General features: G+C 43.4%; 1 protein-coding gene across 6 annotated transcripts in view; it reads right to left on the reverse strand.

The window, feature by feature from the left end:
* ABCA1 (ATP binding cassette subfamily A member 1) overlaps window positions 1-26,832 on the reverse strand; it is a 146,169-nt gene that overhangs the window by 41,024 nt on the left and 78,313 nt on the right. For 5 of the 6 annotated variants that reach the window (XM_061426389.1, XM_061426387.1, XM_061426391.1 and 2 more), the window contains 11 exons: window positions 24,718-24,958; window positions 22,721-22,860; window positions 22,269-22,385; window positions 9,528-9,725; window positions 8,554-8,759; window positions 7,584-7,760; window positions 5,842-6,064; window positions 3,377-3,598; window positions 2,122-2,326; window positions 874-987; window positions 7-178 (listed from right to left, as the gene is read on the reverse strand). In XM_061426389.1, coding sequence (XP_061282373.1) covers window positions 7-178; window positions 874-987; window positions 2,122-2,326; window positions 3,377-3,598; window positions 5,842-6,064; window positions 7,584-7,760; window positions 8,554-8,759; window positions 9,528-9,725; window positions 22,269-22,385; window positions 22,721-22,860; window positions 24,718-24,958 — 2,015 coding nt within the window. Of the gene's footprint in view, window positions 1-6; window positions 179-873; window positions 988-2,121; window positions 2,327-3,376; window positions 3,599-5,841; window positions 6,065-7,583; window positions 7,761-8,553; window positions 8,760-9,527; window positions 9,726-22,268; window positions 22,386-22,720; window positions 22,861-24,442; window positions 24,696-24,717; window positions 24,959-26,832 lie in introns of those variants that run through there. The other variant, XM_061426392.1, reaches the window with a different exon arrangement.

Raw genomic sequence — 26,832 nt, forward strand, 5'->3', positions numbered from 1 at the left:
TCTTACATGGTGGTGGTCTTGCCAGCTCCATTGTGGCCCAGGAAGGAGGTGATCTGCCCCTCGTAGAAATTCAAGGCCAGGCCATCCACAGCCACCTTCATGCCATCCCGGTAAACCTTCATCAGGTTCTGAATGGACACACCCAGTTTCAGATGGGTGGGTTCCTCCTCCATGCAGACTGCGAGAAGACAGGACACAAATGAGCCCACCGAAGACACTAACAAGTGGGAGGTCAAGATGTAGGGTCTTGTAATTTTACAACTGTCCGTTCTCCATGGCTATTTCTGTTTCTCAGGCAAGCAGGCAACAAATCTTTAATTAGGGCCTAACTGGGCACTAGTGTTGGTGATCGGAATACAGTAAGAAAGGTGCAGAGAGGCTGGGGAAGAAGAGGAGGGATGGCAGGAGGAGCAGCTGGATCAGCAGGCAGGGGCAGGTGGTAAGGGATCTCATAAGCCATACCAAGGACGTCACACGTCACCACTGGCGAGTGGGGGCAGGGCACAGAAGAATTCAGCAGAAGAGGGACTTCTGAATGATTTAGGAAGCCATACTGGGCACAAAGTACGTGTATATGTGTGTGAGGGACAGGTGGAGGTGAAGGGAGAGATCAAAAGTCACTTTTTTTTTTTTTAATGAAGCCAAGAAAGCAAAGGAAATGTCCCTTAGGAACTCAGAGAGCAACTCCCCCAGAAGTCAACAGCACTGGACAAAAACGCAGTCAAGAATTTGGAAAGGGGCACCTCATGTGATGTCTCTGCCCCCAAGGTGGTTTTAGACTCTTCAAGGAGGAAGCCACTCCTTGCCCCCTCAAGGAGGGCCAGGAGGGGAAGCAGCACAGCAGTCAGGGGGACGCAGGTCAGTAAAACTCACTTTCTGATGCTCCCTTGTGGCTGGAACCAGGGTGGCTCTTCTCATCACTTTCCTCGCCAAACCAGTAGGACTTAGTGCAAGGGAAATACCAGGGCCTGGGGATTCCATACTGGCCTAAAATCCAAGCACAGATGTGAGCCAAATTATGTAATGCCCCAGCAACCCCCAGGTATCCCAGCCAGGTATCCCAGACACAGCTTCCGTGATGTCTCCCCTTGACACAGCTGTTGGGAGACAGGACAGAATGGAATGGAGGTGGGGGAGGAGGGGCTAACATTTGCTGAGCTCTACTATGTATGACAAACACCCTGCACTTCTCTGAATCTTTCCAGCAACCCCATGAGGCAGGTTATCATTCCCACTTTAGAGATGAGGAGACTGAGGGATTAGTGGCCCACTCAAGATCACTCAGCCAGTGAAGTGAAGGACTCAGAATCTGAATCCGGATCTGTACAATACAAAATTGCACATTCAGTGTGGGACATTCAAGTAGTCCAAGTAGGGATGGGTAATCAATATTCCATGGCCACTCCTTTGGAGAAAAATCAGAAAGTGAACCAGAAAGGGTTAAACCTCGCTCTCTCAGAATTTGATCTTCTATGAAAATATATCCAAGGGAGGTCTCAGTCAAGAAGACTTATTATGGAAGTATAAAAATGAACTTTTATGACTTTTGATTAAAACACAGGCAAGGGCTTAGCACCAATATGTATCTTGTTATTCACAAGCTGTACTCAGGAAACAGAACCTCTGCTGGTGGTAACTCAGGGGAAACAGAATTCGAGACCTGGTTCAGCTTGAGAGGACTCTGCTGGGCAAGCTGACTCAGTGTAACTCACTTGGGTTCACCTCCCAGCACCTACTCTTACCAGTTATGTGGCCACAGGTAAGTTATTTAACTTCTTTGCATCATACTTCTCTCATTTGCAAAAACTGGGTAGAACAGCAACTCCCTCCCAGCAGTCTTATGAGTATTAAATTGAACCAAAGCATCATTTATAAGACACTGTGCAGGTGCCTGGCACACAGTGCTCAAGAAATAAGAGTTAGGTCAGTAGTAAAAGCTGTACTTTTAGCATCAGTAGCTTCTTCTTAGAGATAATTTGTTTGCCATAGGTCTAAAGCCCTAACCACTTTCCAAGGAGACCCGGGCCCTGCAGAAATTCCAGCACAAAGTGAGGAAAATGACACGGTTAGAAATTTCTTTTTCCTGGATGAAGACAAAAGCAGTGTGGAAGTCCAGTGTACCTGGAAACACAGCCTCGATGTACCACGTCATCACCCCATAGAGAAAGGTGTCAAACAGCATCATGGAGACGGAGGTGGTGAGGTTGAAGCCATCTTCCTCTGTGGGGCTCTCAAAGAGGTTGTCCCACTGTACCCCAATGCCCTGCTCCTCGAAAAGGGCGAAGTACTCACAGCCGAACCCAAAAGCCACAGGAGACATCAGGCTCTGTACAAAAGAGGCAAAATTCATTCATCCATCTCCTTGTCTCTCATTTTCCTATCACTGCTAATGTAAATGCCACCTGGAGAAATGTGAATTTGCAAAATGGATCAATTACAAGATATGGAAATATTCATCTACAGAGTCCCTTCAGGGGAGTGGGCTCCTTGACAGCATATAAAGTGATTCTATTTATAAGCACTCATTATGCACACACATTTCAGAAATGCATATATGATGGCATATAAAACTTTTAGAATTTTATGCTTCTAAAGATGCCTCAAGGGCTCAGCAACTGTACCTTATACACGCACATACACACACACACACACACACACACACACACACAGGCATTTGTCAGGGTCCTCTCAAGCTCCCGGCTCGGTCAGTAAAGGGCTCAGTGTCATAGGAACCTGTCTGGGGCTGCTGATGCCTAATGGATGCCTTGGAGCATCTTATAGAAAACTCAGAAAACAACTCACTCTTACTGGGACTTGCATACTTTCAAAGGCCTCTCCTCCTCTGTACAAGGGAAGGGAGTAAAGCCAGGGATTTGTGGGGAGATGGGGCACCTGTTCCTCAGTCTTGAAGTTTAGAAAATGTTACTCAAGTTAAACTCCATATTGGACACAAGGAAGATAAAGGTCCAGAACGAGCCAGCTCTGACCTCAAGAACTTTCAGTTCTATCTCTGACTGTGACTTTGTGGTGAGCTTAACATGGCCAACAGAGCTGGGAGATAAAAGGCAGATAAAAGGGAATGCTCTAAAGTCATTCCCCAGGGCCATTTACCCCCAGCTGGCCCATGGTGCAGTCTGGCTCCCTCAAAATTATCATTCGATTCAATTCAACCACTGTTCACTCAGAGGACTAAAGATAAACTACTGAGTAAGACACAGTCCCTGCCTTCAAGGAGCATACAATCTAGAATTGAGGTTTAAGTCCCCGTGGAAAGAGAATCTCTTATCTTCTGTTCTCAGCTTGAACTACAAAGCAGAGGTGAAATACCAGGGGTGGCTGCGACTGCAGGTACTGCCGAAGAGCCAGAGGGACTCACCACGAAGATCTTGAGGGTAAAGCCCACGTAGTCTTGCCACGCCACGCACAGGACGTAGGGCAGGTATAGCATGAAGTAAATGATGCCCCCACAGGCGGCCGCCAGGTTGGCTCTGGAGAAGAGCGTGCTGATCAGGAAGCACTGCAGGATGGTCACCGTGGCGAACACAGACAGAAAGACAAACACCACGCTGGGGTCACTGTAGGGAAGCAGGTTTCCTAACTGGGAAGAAAGAGACCAAGTAAGACTCTCAATAAGCAATGATCCGTGGGAAGCAGCCAGGGCTTATTAAAGTCATCTTAAAAGACAATATAGAGAAACAGCACTGTTCATTTTTCTGGTGAGTGAAATGAAGTCTACAGAAGGGAAATGACCAGCCCAAGACCACACAGCAAACGAACAGTAGAGTCAGAAACAGAACAAAGTCCAGGCTTGATATTCACCAAGGTTCACCTCAATAGACAATTCTGTTCATTGTTTCTCCAAGAAATAATATCACCTTTTATAAGGACTATGAGCACCAAGAAAGAATTGCAAGAGATAGCATCCTACATGACCTCTCTCTCTGAAAGCCAAGAAAAATGGCCAGGCCATCTTAACATCCCCTGTAAGAATGTGCCATGGATTCTGGAGCCACATAACCATCCAAACTCTGTGGACCTGTCAAGTTTCTCCCAAGTAGTTGGTTCTGTTTCACAAGGACCTGCTGCTGCTGCTGCTAAGTCACTTCAGTCGTGTCCGACTCTGTGTGACCCTATAGATGGCAGCCCACCAGGCTCCGCCATCCCTGGGATTCTCCAGGCAGGAACACTGGAGTGGGTTGCCATTTCCTTCTCCAATGCATGAAAGTGAAAAGTGAAAGTGAAGTCGCTCAGTCCTGTATGACTCTTAGCAACCCCATGGACTGCAGTCCACCAGGCTCCTCCATCCATGGGATTTTCCAGGCAAGAGTACTGGAGTGGGGTGCCATTGCCTTCTCCATCACAAGGACCTACCAGCACACAATTGGAAGAGCAGCTCACACCCACCAGCCACAAGACCCCCATCCTGGCCACAGAGGTCAGGCCTGGCAGTCAGATATCAAAGCATGAGGGGGGCTTGATTTCAGCAAGAACAGCTCTGCCATACTGCCAGGTGACCTCAATGAAGTCCTTAACCTTCCTTGGCCTCATTTCCTTGTATGCTAAATGGGTTCCTTAGTGAGGACGTCATAAGACAGCATGCTGCTGCTGCTGCTGCTGCTAAGTCGCTTCAGTCATGTCCAACTCTGTGCGACCCCATAGACAGCAGCGCACTAGGCTCCCCTGTCCCTGGGATTCTCCAGGCAAGAACACTGGAGTGGGTTGCCATTTCCTTCTCCAATGCATGAAAGTGAAAAGTGAAAATGAAATCACTCAGTTGTGCCCAATTCTTAGCAACCCCATGGACTGCATGCAGCCCACCAGGCTCCTCCGTCCATGGGATTTTCCAGGCAAGAGTACTGGAGTGGGGTGCCATGCCTTCTAAGCATACGCATGTGTTTTAAATAGTGTTTGGCAATCAGTAAGTGCTCACTTGTAATGATTAGTAGCTAGTTTTCAATTGTTAGTTCCTTTTCCTTGGTACCCCTCTGCTTTTAAAAACATTTATTTTTAAAAGATGTATTCTTTAACGAAACATTTGAGAAAAAAATTGGCACGTAAGTCTATTAAAGTAAGGGGTGGACACAGAACCGCACTGTACAGAGTCCCCTTCATGGAAAGGCTTGCTGACTGGCTGTCAGTGGACAGCCTCAGGCAGCAACTGCTCTGGGTTTGTCCCAGCTGCAGAAAGCTGCCCAGCCCTGGGGCACATCTTTCCAGTTACTAATTGAGGGGCCTGGGACAATGGATTGTCAGAGAGGGAGGCCTTGGGGTAACCTAAAGGGCTGGACATTTCAACTCCATGGCCAGAGTGCCCAGGGGCTTAGCCATGCACCACAGTTCAACTCCTGTCTGTGCTCAATCCTGCATCCTCTCCGTTCCTTGTATAGATATAGATCCCTAAGAAATAAACATACACCAAACTCTTATCTCAGCCTCTGCTTCCAGAAAATCTAAACGTAAACAGTATCTATCCTTCTGATTATGGTTTTTAGAATTCTGGCAGAATCATCAACCAATACATACACCTAGGAAAATGAATAACTCTCAGATACTGTCACAAGCCATTGCCAAGCAGACAGCATGGTGTAGTTAAGCACACGCTCACCTAGGACATGAGGCTCCTAGGTTCAGTCCAGCCTAGCTGTACTAACCAACTGGGTTGACACTGGGCAAGTTGCTGCCCTTCTCAGGGTCTCTCCAAGTTTCATCACTTTTCCCAATTATAAAATGAAGGAATTGCAGGAACTGCACCTCTGATCCTATCCCTCCCAAACAATCTGTGCTTTTCTTCTGATCTGGTAGCCCGGGGGGCACAGGGAGGAGCCAGTGAAGCAGTCTTACTTTCAGGATGACCACCAGTAGGCCGGCGCTCACAAGCAGAGGGATGAGGCTGCTGATGAACCAGCTGAACCAGAGGATACCGTTGTCCAGGCCCATGATGCGCATGGTCTCTTTCAGCCGCGCCTCCTTCTCGTACACAATGCCCTTGATGATCACAGCCACTGAGTAGATCCAGGCCAGCGTCATGAAGAGAGGCATGGACCGGCTCATGACCCGCAGGAAGCTGGAAGGGTAGGGGAGGATTAAAGGCAAGAGTGAGCCAGGCCCCTGGGCCAACAACTCTGGGCTGGCATGCAAGAGGAATCACCAGGACCAAGCCCGAGATGGGCAGACCTGTGCACCCTGACAAGAATGCTTCGTGAGCGGGGCAATGCAGTGATTACAAACTATTAACAAAGTGATGCCAAAGTTCTTTGAGGGCTTGCTTTAGTAGCTAGATAACTATCAGAGGTCATTAAACTAAATGTGGTTTTAAAGTACTAAAACAAAGCCAACAAAACCAAAAACCCAACTCATTGTCTCATGAAAGTTCAACATCTTCAAGGTCTTCTCACTATCAGCTTGCCTTGCACAACTGTTACGACAGATGGTGCAGAAACACACTTTATGCAGCTCCTGTCAGTAACATTTCAGATTTCAGATTCCAAACTAGAAAATGAAATGCAGCGAAGTCAAAGGGATACAGAATCTAGACTCTAAAACTCAAGGTTCAAGTCTCAGCTTTACCACTTATGCACTTACAGGGTATGTGACAACAGGCGTGTCCCCATCTTAATATGTCCTTTCTAGAGGAAAGCTTTGCTTAGGGGTGTCATTGGAAAATACTGGCTAGTCTTTCTGAAGGTGAAAAACAAGATAAATCCAGGTGAATTGAACAGCTAGAATGAACCCTGCAAGTAAAAGTGTGGTTCAATAAGAAGCTGGGAGAGATACAAGGAGAGTAACCCTGCTACTTCTGCACTCTGATCTCTATACACACACACACACACACACACACTCACTCTCACCCTCACACAACAGAGAATGAAAGAGCTTCCAGAATTTGGAAGAGACATGACATACTTCAGATGCCTGCAATAACTACACCTCTGCCCCATTCTTGCTCTCTCACAAGAAATCATGAGCCATAGAGCCACAGACCCCACTTGGCAGCACAGTGACTAAGCACTCAAAGGTTATCTAAAAAGTCTAAGATAAAATGGACTTGTTCAGTTTTATTTGCATTGTTTGAAAATGTGGCTTACCACCTTCTGAGAGAAGAAGAAAAACTGATGTGAAGTTAGCTCTTCAAGGTCCGTAACACCATGCCTCTGTATTTGGGGGACGTGTGGATGTGTGAATATATTTGGCATGTGCTCGTCCTGACACATTTTAAACTTGGAGATTGGGCCAATTTTGACCAAAAGGATAGGATATGAAAAATAAAAGTTCTAGTAACCGTAGACCAGAAAGGAGTGAGGATTACTGGTGTGTGTTCATGTGTGCCTGTGCCTCAAACTGTCAACTACCTACATCTAGCATCTTATTTCCTGAAATCTCCACACAACTTCAAAAACAGCTGCTTTGCAGTAGCCATAGTCTTGTTTTCATCAATTTTTTGACCAGTATCAACACACATATAAAATAAATTTAACCAAAGCATTCTGTTTCCTCTCTTGGCATGTGTGTGTGTGTGTGTACACACCCCACCTGGGGACAGTGCTAACCAGTTAAGTAAAGGTGGCAGCTTACTGGTAACTCACATGTCATCAACATAACAGGGGTAAGGCATCTGCTGCATGTACACGCCAGTTTTCTTCTCTGTGCCCGTCAGCACCCTGATGATTGCCTGCTCCACCACATCCTGTAAGTAAGCGAAGCCTCCCCAGACATACCGCATATCTTCAAAGGGGTCAGCCCGAGGACCAGGGTCCCAGTACCTTAAATCAAGCCACAGATGATTGAACATTCCTTAGAACCACACAACAAAAATTTCAATCACCCACAAGCCTTCAGAGCCACTGTTTTTATTTCTGCATCGTACTTTGTGGTCTCAGTGACGTGTGCGTGCACACTAAATTGCTTCAGTCTTGTCCGACTCTTAGGGATGCTATGGACTGTAGCTCCTCTGTCCATGGGATTCTCTAGGCAAGAATACTGGAGTGGGTTGCCATGCCCTCCTCTAGGGGATCTTCCCAACCCAGGGATTGAACCTGTGTCTCTTACGTCTCCTGTACTGGCAGGTGGGTTATTTACCACTAGCGCCACCTGGGGAGCCCTCAGTGATGTGTACACGTTTTTAAATAGATATAATCAGAATGAGCAAACCACTTGTTGGTTTGGTTTTTTTCCCTCCTCCATTGCTTCCTAACATTACTACAAGTGGATGTGTCAAAATTCACTTTATCATTTTTTATCTTGGTTATTTGCCCCCTTTTATAGAAATGGATAGCATTAGCACAGGGAACCTAATGTCTTTTTCCTTCTTTCTTTGTTCCAGTTGATTTAATTCTTTAGGACTAATTCCCTTGAATGGAAATGCAAAACGAAAAGACAAGGATATTTTATGACCTTTGAAACAGCTGTCTCTACCACAAATGTGCCAGTTACACAAAAATCATGCCACCGATTTATCTTTGTTTGAAATTTTTACAAAATTATTAAAGTATCTCCAATCACATTAGCTGCTCTTGACTTCTCTAAGACTGGCTGGTACAATGCGATTCCACTTACCCGTCCTTGATCTTATTCGTCCTCTCCACATTGTCAATGTCCATCCGGATCTTGTACTTGACATGATGCGGTAACTCGACGCTGCCGGGAGCAATTCCAGTGAACACTACCCCAGCCCAGAATTTGCGCTCATCCAAGAGCTCCATGGACTTGTTGATGAGCAGAACCTCTGTCGCTACTGGTTCTAGCTTGTTCAGGTTGACACACTGAAGGAAGAACAGCCATCATGAGAATGCTGACGGCCAGGAAAACAAGCCGTGGCCACGGCAGCGTCTACGCTAAAAGAGAAGTGCTAACTGCATGTCTTTTTTAATCCTCATCCTCTCACATCATTCTCCAATATTCAATTGAAAATGGATTATTTGGGTTTTCCCCTTAGCAATTTAAGAGAAATGTTGAATGTATTTTAGAGATAAGTTACTCATACTGATTTTTGTGGAGGGAAAGGGACTTAAACAATGATCAGGCCTCATTTTCTTCTGCTTTCTTCATAATTTTGAGTCATAACAACTAATCAAACAGACCAAAAGAACTTTCATTTGTCTCTACTAAGTCACATCATTTTTAGGACTCAAATTTTTTAAATGTAATCAGTCCTATTAGATTTTATGTAAGTTTCATAAGTAATGCTTTTTTAAGGGAATGCTTTGTTGCCATTAGGTAGTTGGATATCAAAACATAGGAAAAACTAGAAGACAATGGATAGAGATATTCTTGAGTCAGACAGAATAAAGTTAGAAGTTAGGTCTGTGTCTGTCTCATTCATTCAACTAACAATTTTTTGAGTACTTTTTCATACACCACCTGTATTTTTAAGTGTCTTTTCATACACAACATGTATTAGGTTGGAGGGATGTTACTGTAAATAAGACTACACAAAATTTCTAAACTTTACTCCAGTCTGAATCATGTTGCATCATCTCAGAGAAAGAAGCCAAAGCCTTTTCTAAATGGTCCATGGAATAGTTCCTCACCTCCATGAAACGAGAGATGGTCTGGATTGCCTGGTTGGTCTCATTGAAGGCTTCTCTCCAGGTGTACACAGAGCCGTTGGTGGACTGCACGTCCTCTGGGTGCTTGGCCAGAAATGCCACGATATCTTTGGCCGTCCAGTCTGAGCCTTCCAGTCGCTGTTCCCAAAAGTCATCATTGCCTCTGCTGTCCAACAGTGTCTGCCATTCCAATGACAAAGTATAACTAAGTCTTGATGAGCACTATATGATTTACAAAACCCTTTCACATACATTGTCATTTTTATATCTTTATAAAAACTGTGAGGTAGGTAACAGTGTTTCCATTTTATAGGTGAGACCACTGAGGCTGAAAAAAATAACTTTTTACCAAGGATGAATCATACACTAATAGGCATGGAGTTGACCAGTCAATATCAGTCCAGTCTGAATCTAGTTTCCAGTATAGCTTAACAGTAAACGCTATTAACTACAATAACAACAATAATCATACTTATACTCTATACAATTACTGTTGGGTTAAACACTTCACCTCATACAACATTATAAGGAAGGTATGTCTAATAGTTTCCATTTCACAGATGAGAAAACAGGTTCATAGAAGTTAAGTCCCTAACCATAAGGTCACACAGTTAATAAATAACAAAGTCAGGATATGAGACATGGGCTCTCAGATTCTATTGCACCTTCCCCCTGCATTATATCATCTTCTTCTTTTGAGACCCAGGCTGATAACTCCTCATAAAGACCTTAATTTCTAGACTGAATTAAGACAAACCTATTTAGCTTAGGGAAAGAATGCTGCTGTTAAACCAAGTGAAACCTGATCTTTCCCAATTACAGGATGCATGGGTCATGATGAAAAGGAGGCCTATCTTCCATTTCTTTTTCCTTAGCTGGCTGGCTCTCCCCATGGGTCAACATGGAAGAGCAGGAAAATCAATCAGGCACTCAACCAGCAGGTGCAGAGGACCGGGGCAGAGGCCTGCAAAGATATGCTGCCAGAAAAATGGGTCTGTTTCAGAGGGGGGAGGAGCCAAGATGGCGGAGGAGTAGGACGGGGAGAACACTTTCTCCCCCACAAATTCATCAAAAGAGCATTTAAACGTCGAGTAAATTCCACAAAACAACTTCTGAATGCCGGCAGAGGACATCAGGCACCCAGAAAAGCAACCCAACTCTTCGAAAGGAGGTAGGAAAAAATATTAAAAACAAAAAAAAGAGACAAAAGAGGGAGGGACGGAGTTCCGTCCCGGGAAGGGAATCTTAAAAAGAGAGAAGTTTCCAAACATCAGGAAACCTTCTCACTGCCGAATCTGTGCCGAGCTTTGGAAGCACAGAGGGCAACATAACAGGGAGAAAAAAATAAATAAACAATTTAAAACTCGCAGATTGCGAGCCCTACGGTAACTCCCCCAGCAGAGAAGCAGCGCAGACGCCTGCATCCACCATTAGCAAACCGGGGCTGGGCAGGGAGGCGCGGCGTGGGCTGCATCGCTGAGAGTAAGAATCTGGCCTGAATACCCTGAGCGCTATCTGAGCGAAATAATTTGGGCTAGCAAACCAGACTGTGGGATACCTACCACGCGAAAAGCCAGCCCTAACCTAAGACCGCCAGGCCCGCGCACGGAACAAAGGACTGAACAGAGATAGCCGGCTGCAGATCTTCCCCCTCCGGTGACAGGCAGCCAGAGCCGGAAGGGGGCAATCGCAGCCCCAGAGAGACATTATCTATAAAATTGTAAGCAGGCTTCTTTGCTAACTAAAACTTCTTGGGGGTCTGGACGGTCAACATCTGCCTGAGAAGGTGCGCCGGTTTTACATCCAGATAACCGAGTGGCAGGGAGGCGATAAGTCGCAGCATTGGCGCTCGCCTGGGAAGAGCAAATTGGCGCTCGGACCTGGGAAGAGTACAAAACGCAGGCCCAACTGAGTCTGCGCCTCTGAGGACTACCCGAGTGCCTGAACCTGAGCGGCTTGGACCTGGGAGGTGCATGCAGCCCAGGGCCAGCCTCGGATTGTTCCCGGTGGAACAACCTAGAGTCCGAGCAGTGTGGACAGGGAGGCTACACGCGCCGTGAGCGGGGGCAGACCCAGGGTGGCTGAGGCACTGCGAGCCCACGCCAGTGTTATTTGTTTGCACCCTCCCTCCCTCCCTCCCCACAGCGCGACTGAACAAGTAAGCCTAAAAAAAAAAAAAAAAAAAGTGTCCTCCACCGTGCCCTTTGAGTCAGGGCGGAAACCAGATACTGAAGAGACTAGCAAACAGAAGAAGATATAACAGAGGGAAACGCCTTGGAAGCTACAGGCAATAGATCAAAACCCTGTGGTTACTACGGACTACATAGGAAGGGGCCTATAGATCTTGAGAAATATAAATCTGACCAAGGAACTAGCCAAAAATGAACTGAACCCACAACACCCACAAAAAAAGAAACAAAAAAGTCCTAGATATATTTTTATTATTTTTACGATCATTCTTTCTTTTTTTTTTTTTTTAAGAGAAAAAAAAAATTTTAAGTCCTCTATTGTTCCTTTAATTTTCACTTTTATAACCTATTACTTTGCAAAAAAAAAAAAAAAAGACCCTATTTTTTTCTTCTTCAGCAAACTTCATATATATATATTTTATAATTTTTTGACCTTGTTTTTTTTTGTTGTTGGTTTTTGTTTTTTTCTTCTTTTCTTTAACATTGTATTTTTGAAATTCCAAACTCTACTCTAGATTTTTAATTTTCGCTTTTTGGTATATGTTATCAATTTTGTACCTATAGTTTTTTTTATATAATTTCTGTGATTTTTTTTTTCTTCTTCTTCTCTGTTTCTTTCTCTTCTTCTTTTATATAACATTGTATATCTGAAATTCCAAACTTTACTCTAGATTTTCAATTTATGCTTTTTGGTATTTGATATCAATTTTGTACCTGTATTTTCTTTATAATTTTTCTGACATTGTTCGTATTTGTTTGTTTGTTTTCTCTCTTTATTTTTCTTCTTCTTTTTTTTTTTTTTTTTTTTTTAACATTGTATTTTTGAAATTCCAAACTCTACTCTAGATTTTTAATTTTTGCTTTCTGGTATTAGTTATCAATTTTGTACCTGTACTTTCTTTATAATTTTCACGACCTTGTTTGTTTTTGTTTGTTCATTTTTTCTCTCTTTCTTTTCCTTCTTCTTTTCTTTAACATCGTATTTTTGAAATTCCAAACTATACTCTAGATTTTTAATTTTCGCTCTCTGGTATTAGTTATCAATTTTGTACCTGTACTTTCTTTATAATTTTTGCGACCTTGTTTGTTTTTGTTTGTTCGTTCTTTCTCTCTTTCTTTTCCTTCTTCTTTTCTTTAACATCGTATTTTTGAAATTCCAAACTCTACTCTAGATTTTTAATTTTTGCTTTTATGTATTTGTTACCAATTTTGTACCTTTAAGGACCCAATCTTCAGGACCCGTTTTTCACTAGGGAGTGAGATTACTGGCTTGACTGCTCTCTCTCCCTTTGGACCCTCCTTTTTCTCCACCAGGTTGCCTGTGTCTCCTCCCTAACCTCTCTCTACTCTACCCAACTCTGTGAATTTCTGAGTGTTCCAGACGGTGGAGAACACTTAGGGAACTGATTACTGGCTGGATCTGTCTCCCTCCTTTTCATTCCCCCCTTTTATCCTTCTGGCCACCTTTGTTACCTTCCTCCTTCTTCTCTTCTCTGTATAACCCCGTGAACATCTCTGAGTGGTCCAGTTGTGGAGTGCACATAAGGAAGTGACTACTGGCTAGCCCACTCTCTCCACTATTGATTCACCTCATCTCATTTGGGTCACCTCTAACTCCCTCCTCCCTCTTCTCTTCTCCATGTAACCCTGTGAACCTCTCTGAGTGACCCTCACTGTAGAGAAACTTATCATCTTTAATGTAGATGTTTTATCAATGGTGCTGTATAGAAGGAGAAGTTTTGAAACTACTGTAAAAATAAGACCGATAATCGGAAGCAGGAGACTTAAGTCCAAACCCTGACTCCAGGGAACTCCTGACTCCAAGGAACATTCATTCACAGGAGCTCATCAAATGCCTCCATACCGACACTGAAACCAAGCACCACACAAGGGCCAATAAGTTCCAGGGCAAGACATACCAAGCAAATTCTCCAGCAACAAAGGAACACAGTCCTGAGCTTCAAGATACAGGCTGCCCAAAGTCACCCCAAAACTATAGACATCTCATAACTCATTACTGGACATTTCATTGCACTCCAGAGAGAAGAAATACAGCTCCACCCACCAGAACACCGACACAAGCTTCCCTAACCAGGAAACCTTGACAAGCCACCTGTACAAACCCACACACAGTGAGGAAACGCCATAATAAAGAGAACTCCACAAACTGCCAGAATACAGAAAGGACACCCCAAACTCAGCAATTTAAACAAGATGAAGAGACAGAGGAATACTCAGCAGATAAAGGAACAGGATAAATGCCCACCAAACCAAACAAAAGAGGAAGAGATAGGGAATCTACCTGATAAAGAATTCCGAATAATGATAGTGAAATTGATCCAAAATCTTGAAACTAAAATGGAATCACAGATAAATAGCCTGGAGACAAGGATTGAGAAGATGCAAGAAAGGTTTAACAAGGACCTAGAAGAAATAAAAAAGAGTCAATATATAATGAATAATGCAATAAGTGAAATTAAAAACACTCTGGAGGCAACAAATAGTAGAATAACAGAGGCAGAAGACAGGATTAGTGAATTAGAAGATAGAATGGTAGAAATAAATGAATCAGAGAGGATAAAAGAAAAACGAATTAAAAGAAATGAGGACAATCTCAGAGACCTCCAGGACAATATTAAACGCTACAACATTCGAATCATAGGGGTTCCAGAAGAAGAAGACAAAAAGAAAGACCATGAGAAAATACTTGAGGAGATAATAGTGGAAAACTTCCCTAAAATGGGGAAGGAAATAATCACCCAAGTCCAAGAAACCCAGAGAGTACCAAACAGGATAAACCCAAGGAGAAACACCCCAAGACACATATTAATCAAATTAACAAAGATCAAACACAAAGAGCAAATATTAAAAGCAGCAAGGGAAAAACAACAAATAACACACAAGGGAATTCCCATAAGGATAACAGCTGATCTTTCAATAGAAACTCTTCAAGCCAGGAGGGAATGGCAAGACATACTTAAAATGATGAAAGAAAATAACCTACAGCCCAGATTATTGTACCCAGCAAGGATCTCATTCAAGTATGAAGGAGAAATCAAAAGCTTTTCAGACAAGCAAAAGCTGAGAGAATTCTGCACCACCAAACCAGCTCTCCAACAAATACTAAAGGATATTCTCTAGACAGGAAACACAAAAACGGTGTATAAACTCGAACCCAAAACAATAAAGTAAATGGCAACGGGAACATACTTATCAGTAATTACCTTAAATGTAAATGGGTTGAATGCCCCAACCAAAAGACAAAGACTGGCTGAATGGATACAAAAACAAGACCCCTACATATGTTGTCTACAAGAGACCCACCTCAAAACAGGGGACACATACAGACTGAAAGTGAAGGGCTGGAAAAAGATTTTCCATGCAAATAGGGACCAAAAGAAAGCAGGAGTAGCAATACTCATATCAGATAAAATAGACTTTAAAACAAAGGCGGTGAAAAGAGACAAAGAAGGTCACTACATAATGATCAAAGGATCAATCCAAGAAGAAGATATAACAATTATAAACATATATGCACCCAACATGGGAGCACCACAGTACGTAAGACAAATGCTAACAAGTATGAAAGGAGAAATTAACAATAACACAATAATAGTGGGAGACTTTAATACCCCACTTACACCTATGGATAGATCAACTAAACAGAAAATTAACAAGGAAACACAAACTTTAAACGATACAATAGACCAGTTAGACCTAATTGATATCTATAGGTCATTTCATCCCAAAACAATGAATTTCACCTTTTTCTCAAGCGCACATGGAACCTTCTCCAGGATAGATCACATCCTGGGCCATAAAGCTAGCCTTGGTAAATTCAAAAAAATAGAAATCATTCCAAGCATTTTTTCTGACCACAATGCAGTAAGATTAGATCTCAATTACAGGAGAAAAACTATTAAAAATTCCAACATATGGAGGCTGAACAACACGCTGCTGAATAACCAACAAATCACAGAAGAAATCAAAAAAGAAATCAAAATTTGCATAGAAACGAATGAAAATGAAAACACAACAACCCAAAACCTGTGGGACACGGTAAAAGCAGTCCTAAGGGGAAAGTTCATAGCAATACAGGCATACCTCAAGAAACAAGAAAAAAGTCAAATAAATAACCTAACTCTACACCTAAAGCAACTAGAAAAGGAAGAAATGAAGAACCCCAGGGTTAGTAGAAGGAAAGAAATCTTAAAAATTAGAGCAGAAATAAATGCAAAAGAAACAAAAGAGACCATAGCAAAAATCAACAAAACCAAAAGCTGGTTCTTTGAAAGGATAAATAAAATTGACAAACCATTAGCCAGACTCATCAAGAAACAAAGGGAGAAAAATCAAATCAACAAAATTAGAAACGAAAATGGAGAGATCACAACAGACAACACAGAAATACAAAGGATCATAAGAGACTACTATCAACAATTATATGCCAATAAAATGGACAACGTGGAAGAAATGGACAAATTCTTAGAAAAGTACAACTTTCCAAAACTGGACCAGGAAGAAATAGAAAATCTTAACAGACCCATCACAAGCATGGAAATTGAAACTGTAATCAAAAATCTTCCAGCAAACAAAAGCCCCGGTCCAGACGGCTTCACAGCTGAATTCTACCAAAAATTTAGAGAAGAGCTAACACCTATCCTGCTCAAACTCTTCCAGAAAATTGCAGAGGAAGGTAAACTTCCAAACTCATTCTATGAGGCCACCATCACCCTAATACCAAAACCTGACAAAGATCCCACAAAAAAAGAAAACTACAGGCCAATATCACTGATGAACATAGATGCAAAAATCCTTAACAAAATTCTAGCAATCAGAATCCAACAACACATTAAAAAGATCATACACCATGATCAAGTGGGCTTTATCCCAGGGATGCAAGGATTCTTCAATATCCGCAAATCAATCAATGTAATACACCACATTAACAAATTGAAAAATAAAAACCATATGATTATCTCAATAGATGCAGAGAAAGCCTTTGACAAAATTCAACATCCATTTATGATAAAAACTCTCCAGAAAGCAGGAATAGAAGGAACATACCTCAACATAATAAAAGCTATATATGACAAACCCACTGCAAACATTATCCTCAATGGTGAAAAATTGAAAGCATTTCCTCTAAAGTCAGGAACAAGACAAGGGTGCCCACTTTCACCATTACTATTCAACATAGTTTTGGAAGTTTTGGCCACAGCAATCAGAGCAGAAAAAGAAATAAAAGGAATCCAAATTGGAAAAGAAGAAGTAAAACTCTCACTATTTGCAGATGACATGATCCTCTACATAGAAAACCCTAAAGAGTCCACCAGAAAATTACTAGAAATAATCAATGACTACAGTAAAGTTGCAGGATATAAAATCAACACACAGAAATCCCTTGCATTCCTATACACTAATAATGAGAAAACAGAAAGAGAAATTAAGGAAACAATTCCATTCACCATTGCAACGGAAAGAATAAAATACTTAGGAATATATCTACCTAAAGAAACTAAAGACCTATATATAGAAAACTATAAAACACTGGTGAAAGAAATCAAAGAGGACACTAATAGATGGAGAAATATACCATGTTCATGGATTGGAAGAATCAATATAGTGAAAATGAGTATACTACCCAAAGCAATTTATAGATTCAACGCAATCCCTATCAAGCTACCAACAGTATTCTTCACAGAGCTAGAACAAATAATTTCACAATTTGTATGGAAATACAAAAAAACCTCGAATAGCCAAAGCGATCTTGAGAAAGAAGAATGGAACTGGAGGAATCAACTTACCTGACTTCAGGCTCTACTACAAAGCCACAGTTATCAAGACAGTATGGTACTGGCACAAAGACAGAAATATTGATCAATGGAATAAAATAGAAAGCCCAGAGATAAATCCACGCACATATGGACACCTTATCTTCGACAAAGGAGGCAAGAATATACAATGGATTAAAGACAATCTCTTTAACAAGTGGTGCTGGGAAATCTGGTCAACCACTTGTAAAAGAATGAAACTGGACCACTTTCTAACACCATACACAAAAATAAACTCAAAATGGATTAAAGATCTAAACGTAAGACCAGAAACTATAAACCTCCTAGAGGAGAACATAGGCAAAACACTCTCCGACATACATCACAGCAGGATCCTCTATGACCCACCTCCCAGAATATTGGAAATAAAAGCAAAAATAAACAAATGGGACCTAATTAACCTTAAAAGCTTCTGCACATCAAAGGAAACTATTAGCAAGGTGAAAAGACAGCCTTCAGAATGGGAGAAAATAATAGCAAATGAAGCAACCGACAAACAACTAATCTCAAAAATATACAAGCAACTCCTACAGCTCAACTCCAGAAAAATAAACGACCCAATCAAAAAATGGGCCAAAGAACTAAATAGACATTTCTCCAAAAAAGACATACAGATGGCTAACAAACACATGAAAAGATGCTCAACATCACTCATTATCAGAGAAATGCAAATCAAAACCACTATGAGGTACCATTTCACACCAGTCAGAATGGCTGCGATCCAAAAGTCTACAAATAATAAATGCTGGAGAGGGTGTGGAGAAAAGGGAACCCTCTTACACTGTTGGTGGGAATGCAAACTAGTACAGCCACTATGGAGAACAGTGTGGAGATTCCTTAAAAAACTGGAAATAGAACTGCCTTATGACCCAGCAATCCCACTGCTGGGCATACACACTGAGGAAACCAGAAGGGAAAGAGACACATGTACTCCAATGTTCATCGCAGCACTGTTTATAATAGCCAAGACGTGGAAGCAACCTAGATGTCCATCAGCAGATGAATGGATAAGAAAGCTATGGTACATATACACAATGGAGTATTACTCAGCCATTAAAAAGAATACATTTGAATCAGTTCTAATGAGGTGGATGAAACTGGAGCCTATTATACAGAGTGAAGTAAGCCAGAAGGAAAAACATAAATACAGTATACTAACGCATATATATGGAATTTAGAAAGATGGTAACAATAACCCGGTGTACGAGACAGCAAAAGAGACACTGATGTATAGAACAGTCTTATGGACTCTGTGGGAGAGGGAGAGGGTGGGAAGATGTGGGAGAATGGCAATGAAACATGTAAAATATCATGTAGGAAACGAGTTGCCAGTCCAGGTTCGATGCATGATGCTGGATGCTTGGGGCTGGTGCACTGGGACGGCCCAGAGGGATGGTATGGGGAGGGAGGAGGGAGGAGGGTTCGGGATGGGGAACACATGTATACCTGTGGCGGATTCATTTTGATATTTGGCAAAACTAATACAATTATGTAAAGTTTAAAAATAAAATAAAATTGGAAGAATAAAAAAAAATAAATAAATAAAATAATTTTAACTCACCTTTAAAAAAAAAAAAAAAAAATGGGTCTGTTTCAACCTCAGCTCATGGAAAAGAGAATCAACCACAACTCCTGTCATACCTTCAAGAAGGCAGATGAAACTTTGACTCTACTGAAATGGAATCTCTAAAGGCCAAACTCTGCTATTCTTAAAATCAGTCTCATTTCTACTAACATTATAAGCTTTTCCCCATGTGGCTTCATATTTATTATCTTAATGGGAGCATAATAGTTTTTATAGGGTATATAAACTATAATTTCATTAACTATTCCCATACTGCAAAACATTTAGTCTATTTCTAATTTTTCACAAAAAACAATTATTATAGCAATAACATTCTGTTTCATAGGGTGACTTCTTTCTTTAAAATTATTTCTGTATGGGATACATCCCTGAGGGTGTGTGGAATGGAAGTACATGGGATAACACAATTTTTATGGTTCTTACAATTTTCATTCCAAATTGCTTTCCTATAGGGAATAACAAATTAGATTGTCATCAGTTAGGATATATATTTTTATTAACATAATAGATACAAAATTGTATCTCACAAAGGTGCACAGGGGGATGGGTTAGCGATTCCAAAATGATTTTATTTGAGACTTGAACTGAACAAATAAAACCTGAGTGAAGACATGCGGTATTTGAGGCGAGGTCTGCCCTGCCCGGTGCGGCTTCTGAGCAACACAGCCAAGGAGAGCAGCAAGGCCTGAGAGATGTGCCCAGTGGGATCACTGACTACATGATTCTAGGGTATGAAGATCACCCTCAGGAGCAGTGTCCATGGAGAAAGCAGAGGCTGAAGGTGAAGGAAACAAATAGCAGCTCAGAAAGAACAACTGAGTATCAATGGGTTCCGTGACCCAACAAAGAAGTGCCTCCAGATCTGTGGGTGCCTCTGGACAGAACAGGTGCAGACAGAGCCAGACACAGAAGAAGATACGAGCTATCACAGAGTGGAGGGGTGGTTGCCGGGGGGGCTGGGGAAACATGGGGGTCAAAGGGCATGACGTTCCCATTATTAGATCCGAGGATCTAACGTATAGCATGGTGACCACAGTTTGTGATACCATCCTGTATACTTGACACTTGTTAAGAGGTAACTAGGTGAAGGAAGGGACGTGTTACTTAGCTCCAATGCTGTGATCATTGCACAGTGCAAACATACATCAAAACACCAAGTTGTATATGTTAAATACATACACTTTTAATTTGTCAATTGTACCTCAATAAAGTTGAAAAAAAGAAAGAGCTACCCCAACAGAACCAGAAGTCTCAGGCACTGCCTCATGTACCAGATGTGAAGCTGCAGGGGGTGCACAGGACTGCGATGCCCAAGCTTGTGCAGTGAAATAAACACTCCTTAGTAGAGAAAAGAAAGCAGGTGGAGGAAGCTCCTTCGACTTCCACCCACAGGCTGATGAGTCCCTAACTGGTGTCTCCAGCCTAACCAACCAGTTACACTCCAAGCCCTAGTATCCACTGACTTGTTGGACATCCCTACCATCCATCAGCTAGAAATTAAGAATCATCCCAAAACTTCCCTCTCTTTCACCCCTCCACAACCAGTCACCAGGCTTTACCCCACCAGGGTAGCCTCTGCCCTGGTCTCTGCCTTCCATCTTTCCTCTCTTCAACCCACCTGTCAAACCAGAGTAATGTATACATTGCCAAAAACCTTTCCATGGGTTTGGTAATGGTGTGTCAGAGCTTAAAGTCAAGTCCTTGGCTTGACACCCAAGGCCCTCTCAACCACACACCACGCCTTTCTCCCCAGCCACAGCTCCATTTCCTATTGCACATCCTGGGTTCTCCAGCAGGATCCCCAATGAATGCCATGGCCATGTTGACAAGGGCCTCATCCCACAAGAACTGACAGCCTGTGACCTGCTGGAGCATCCAAGTCAAACTCCCTATTTAAAAGCAGGGGAAGCATCTATCTGCCTACAAACTAAAATTCATGGAGTTCCTTCAACATGGCCCCTCATCACCCTCTGAGACTCAGAAGGAGAGAAGTCCAACAAGTAGGAATGTAGATCCCAAGGAGATGACCAAGACGCCTGAGACCACACCAAGATCTATAACACTGTTTGTGGCTGAACCACATGAATCCCTTTTGGAGGAGAGACTGGAGCTCAACAGAGACCATCCTTGATGGGTATAAGTTGTTGCTGTTATTATTAGACAGGAATTATTCACTCGATCCATACAAATTATTGTTCATGCTTCCCTGACTAAAGTCCCTTGGTTTTTAAAGGCTCCCAATTTAAGAATTAAATTGCAGGACCAGTGCAACAAAGATGACTCAACTTTCCCATCACTGGAAGGCCCCCCAGGGTATGGTCCCTCCTAGGGCATCTAGGGAGGGTCCTCAGCCTGTGAGAGTACCTCTCTGGGTAGATATACCACCTGTAACACCCAGCTGCCCTTCTGATCAATGACGTGTCACGACAAGAAACCTGGCAAAATCCATTCATGCTTAATAGCAGCAGGAACAAAAGGAAGAGGCCTCTCTCACCATGGAGACAGGAAATAGTCTAATGATTTTCTGACTCAGCCCAAGGCAGGATGATGTGATTAAATGGCACTCAGGCTCAAGCAAAGGAGACATTTCTTTCTTGCTCAGACTCCTCTGCTTCTGAATCCAATTGTCTTCAGAGCACTTATCCCTTTTCAAGTAGTTCTGAAGCACTAAGTGAAATTCTCCCCCACGTAGTAACAGCGGTTCCTCACTCACACAGCGCCTTGGGGAGCAAGTATCTGTGATGAGTCTGCAGAACAGGCTTTTCCTCGCACACCTCTGTCCAAGATCTACCAGGACACAGTAGGGCTGAGTAAGGTGCTGTGGCTCTACAGCCAGAAAATAATTAAGGTCTTGTAATCACCAAACTCTTCCTCCAAATATCAGTCCTAAGTTTCTTGGAACTCTGATTTTGACTATCAGATGCCTTGATGCTAATGTGCATGAGATGGTGTAATCTGTGCACCATCACCTGTACCTCTGCCAAGTGACAGCCCTGGGGCTTGAGCTGTGCTCAGTCCCTCTGTACTGAGTTCAATGTAAATAACTCTCCTCTCAGTCACTTCTTGGGAAGTAAAGAGCATCAAGCAGGCACACAATAATCAGAGGGACACTCACCCGGACAAGGTCCATTTCTGAGCTGCTCTCCATAAAGGTCCAGATCTTGGGGCTGAGCTCTTGCCACATGCCTTCTAGATCATGAAACACAGCCAGTTCCTGGAAGGTCTTATTCACCTGGAGTCAACCAGGAAGCCAGGAGCAGCAAAAAATAAAAGAGGGGCAGAGACATGAGAAACTCAGCTACTCCCCGAAAAGACACTCCATCATAGAAGCCCTTTTCCTGCCCTTCCCATCCCCAAGAAGTGCCTGCCTGCAGCAGGGATTCAAACACCCAAGACTAGAGAGCTGGTCCTCAACAGTCAGCTGGGGCCTAGGTCAGACTGGAGGTCCTCATTCTTGGAAATCCCAGAAAAGTATACTCAATACACTCCATCTGAAGCCACCTTTATATTTTTGTTCTTAATTCTACGAAGCGTTTGTTGAGGGCTTCTTGGGCCCAGGTGGCTTACCTCAGTCATAAGCCGCCTTGTGACTGGAGTGTCAGGTGTATACAGGATCTTTCCAACAAGCAGGGGCTTGAGAGCTTTCCATATGATGCGAGAAAGAGGACTGGACTCCAGATTCTTCATCAAATCATTGCAATAAGGAGCTGTGAAAAGGATGAAAGGCAAATATTTGTATACATGGTCATATATTTGTAGAAACTAACAAAAGCTTTAGAACCAGCTGGTCAGTCATAGGTTTAAATCTCAGCTCTGCCACTTAATGGTTATGTAACAACTTCAGATTTGTGCCTCAGTTGACTCCTCTGTAAAATTAAAGTTAATGACATCTACTTAGGAGAGACGTGGAGAGGATTAACTGAGATAATACCTAGTACAATGCTGGATAAATAATCAAAGTTTATTATAACACTGATGATGTCACAACTGAGACAATATAGAAAAATACTTTTTACTATGCACAAGCCTAGAGTTGTAACTCTAGATGACTTAACGCCAGCCTGCAACACTTTGTTTCCACTGGAAACAGAGGGTTGAATTTCAGACTTTAGTTTTCAAGCAGAAATAAAAAATCTCCCTTCAATTACTAAGTCTCATAACAAGTACCTGTAATAAATGTAATGAATATCCCAAAGTGAAAAATACATAGTCATAATAGATAATAAGGTTTGATTATCCAGAAAGATTCCCAAATTTTTAAAAAATTTCACTGTGGGTTCTTTTAGATTCCAAGTATCCTCTACATGCTGCAAAGACAATATTTAAAAACAAAAACAAAAAAGAGGACTTGCTCACAGTTGTAGCTGTTGTGAAAATGAAGGTTCCCTCAGGTTGACTTACAAAAAGAGGGAGCAGAGGGGATGGCATTTCAGAACGCCCTTCCCTTCAGGCTCACAAAGCAACCTGCCACGGCTGGAGTGCTTCACTCCAGAGAAGAATAAAAGGTTCTTATGTTACAGTAATGCACTAAAATCCACCTCACTCAGTGTCTGAAAGACACACCTGTGGTTAGAAATGGAGAAAGGCTCACTTGCATCATGTTTTCAAGGAAAACAATGCCATTGTCTACAGCTGTAACACCGGCTCCTCGCTGCCACAGGCACAGGACACACATCACCACAAAACTGCCCAAGCGTGGGGAGCAGATAGGGTGTAACAAGGTTCTCTAATGACACCTTGTAGCTAAGAACCGAAAACAAACAGCAGATCAAATGCCTGAGTCTGATGGCACATACGCCACCATGAACAGGTATTCTGGAGGTCATGTGTTTATGGACAAAAAGCATAGAGCCAGGCAGACCAGGTTTCATCTGGGTTCTTGTGAATTAACAACAGTGTGACTTTGACCAAGTCACTGAACCTCTCCAAGCCTACAAAATGTGGGGCTACAAAACCTTCCTTGCAAGGAATTCCCTGACAGAGGTCAAGGTTCCATCCCTGGTTAGGGAACTAAGATCCCACAAGCTGTGGTCCCGCATAGTCAAAAAAGAAAAAAAAAAAAAAAAAACCTTCCTTGCAGGGTTACCATAAGGGTTAAATGAGTTAACTTTAAAAAAAAAAAAATGCAAAGGACATAGGAAATGTTCCCTAAATGCTATCTTTCATTATTGTTGTTATTGTTAAGTTTTTATTATAAAGCATATCTGAAGGAGAGCAGGGGGGAAAGGGAAGGGAGATGGGGAGAATGAGAAGAACCTTGAGCACTCTGGGAACCACCTTCAGACATACCCCAGAAAACTGGAGAGAGTGACGTTCAATCATTCATTCACTTGATAAAAACACTGTATGCCTGGGACGCGCCAAGTCCCCTTTCACACAAGTGGGGATAGTTCGCTGATTAGGAGAAGATTCCCTCTTCTAGGAGGTGTGTCTGGATGGCAAATAGACATGCAGACAAGTACCCACTGCTGCTATGTAGGACGAGGGTGAGCAGGAGAGAGGGGGCCCACAGGGCTGAGTCTGGGACGGAGGTGGTGCCAGGGCCTGGCTGCGTAGACACTCACATGTCGAGTTGTCATAGACGGTGCCAGCGTCGTCCTCCGTGCCGTTGCCTCCGAAGAGGGCCTTGTAGTTGTTGTCCTCGTACCAGTTCAGGGACTTGATCTTCAGGCCCCCGCCCTCGGGATGGCCGCAGATGATGCGGGACACGGCCTGGTAGATCTGGGTGGAGGAGCTGGAGCTGTTCACGTTGGTCAGAAACATCACCTCCTGCCGCATGTCACTCCAGCTCCTCATGCTGAACAGCTGGGGGAGGGAGCAGGCGGAAGAGGAAAGGAAAGAGGGGGGAAGGTTGAAGACACAGAAGACAAAGAAACAGGTTAGTTCCTTCACCTCTATAAAGCCTTATCCCAGAACATAACTTGTCTGATGTCACCTCTCGGAAGCCTGGTGATGGGACCGCCGGAGCCATGCTACCCCTCTGTGGTAGAGGTACTGGTGTCATCTGAGAGACTGTTTGAGATCCAGATTCTGGTCTATCTAGAGTTCAAATCCACTTTGTCACCAGGTGCCCAGGTGATTCCCATACACATTAAAGACTGAAGTACAGCCTAGAAGTTGGTGGAGCCCCCGGTGATGGGCTTTATCTCATTCAGATTATCATCGGGTTTATAGAAAAGGATGCTTTCCCTGAAGAATTATGTGTTCACATGTGTACATCAGGAACCGCTCACATCCTCGGTCATGGCCTCATTTCTAAAACACCTCAAACTCCAGTGTGGAAACTGAGGTACCCTCTGCTCCTTGGCAGAAAAGGCACTGTGTGTGAAATCCCCACCCTCGTCTCAGCTAAGTGCCAGGCACTGGGAAGGAACACACGATGAGAGCTCGACTTTGAATCTCAGCCACGTCCTCACCGGCTCACAACCTTCGGAAAGTCACTTTTCTGAGGGCCCCACTTCTCATCAAGACGATGAAGCTAAAATGGAGCGTGGCAAGAACATCACACAATATCCACTCTCCAAGAGGGCCCTGCACAGAACAGCCGCTGCCTGGAAGATGCAGAGGCTCCAGGCAGCCGGGGGCTGAGTCTGGGACTTACATGTAATCAGCTCTTTGTCTCACACACAAATGCACTCCAGCACCCTGTGGACTTCCTGGCCCAGTGGCTCTTATGACTAACTATTCACAGAGCACTTTGTATTTCCACACATTTCACAATGAATCATTAATATACCCTTCCATTACTTGCCCTGTCACTGCGTGTCCAGGCTGAGGTGTGGCAAGCAGAGGGGAGGGGTTGCGGGACGCCACTCTTGCTCTGGAGGCAGTCTAGGCTGACTCCACGACCCGGTTTTCTGTCTCACAGAGCCCGCTGATCCCTGTGAGTGAGAAGGTCCTGGGTGCCACAGACCCTGCCTTTGCTTTCAGACTGCAAAGGGGAACCAGGTGCTCCGGGGGTGGTCAGAGGTCACAAAGATTCTTCCCTCTAGAGAGGTAGGCTTTGACACCCAGAAAACACAATTAGGTGGCCAGATTTTCCTGACTTTATCTTCTGAGGTATACAGACAGGGAGGGGGATAGGCAGTCAGGCCATCTTTCCTTTTGCTGGGGGGTGCAACAGCCCTAGAGATTTTTGAAGGACAGCACAAAAGCCACTCACTTGTCTTTCTCGCCACCACCATCCTGCCATCCCCCAATCAAAAGGACAAATCTCTTCCAACATAAAGTCAGCACATCTTTGATAGAAGCACTGTAAGCAACTGAGTTCTTCCAACTTCTTGGCTCTTCCCAGAACCTGCCTTAGGGGCAGACTCCTACTTGTTCTAACTTCAGCTCCTGCCCCACACCTCCCCATGAAGTGCCTCCCACCACAGGGAAGGCAGCCGCTCAGGCTCCAACCCACAGACGGTGGCATCTGATCATCATCTATGGAGTGAATGAACCACTGAGGCTTTCTCAATCCTTGGCTTTCTCCTGCCCTTGCCCCATCACAGTCTCTTCTCAGCCTAACACTGGAATCGTAAACAACTCTCATCCTCTCAGCCACACCAGACACCCCTGATCCAGACCCTCCACTGGCTTCCCATCTTACTCAGTGTAAATCCAGCCTTTCCAGGGCTGCACGGCACTCACCTCCTGCTCTAACCTAATCTCTGACTCCCCTCTCACTTGCTCTC

Source organism: Bos javanicus, chromosome 8, assembly GCF_032452875.1.
Source record: "Bos javanicus breed banteng chromosome 8, ARS-OSU_banteng_1.0, whole genome shotgun sequence".
Classification (NCBI taxonomy): Eukaryota; Metazoa; Chordata; class Mammalia; order Artiodactyla; family Bovidae; genus Bos; species Bos javanicus.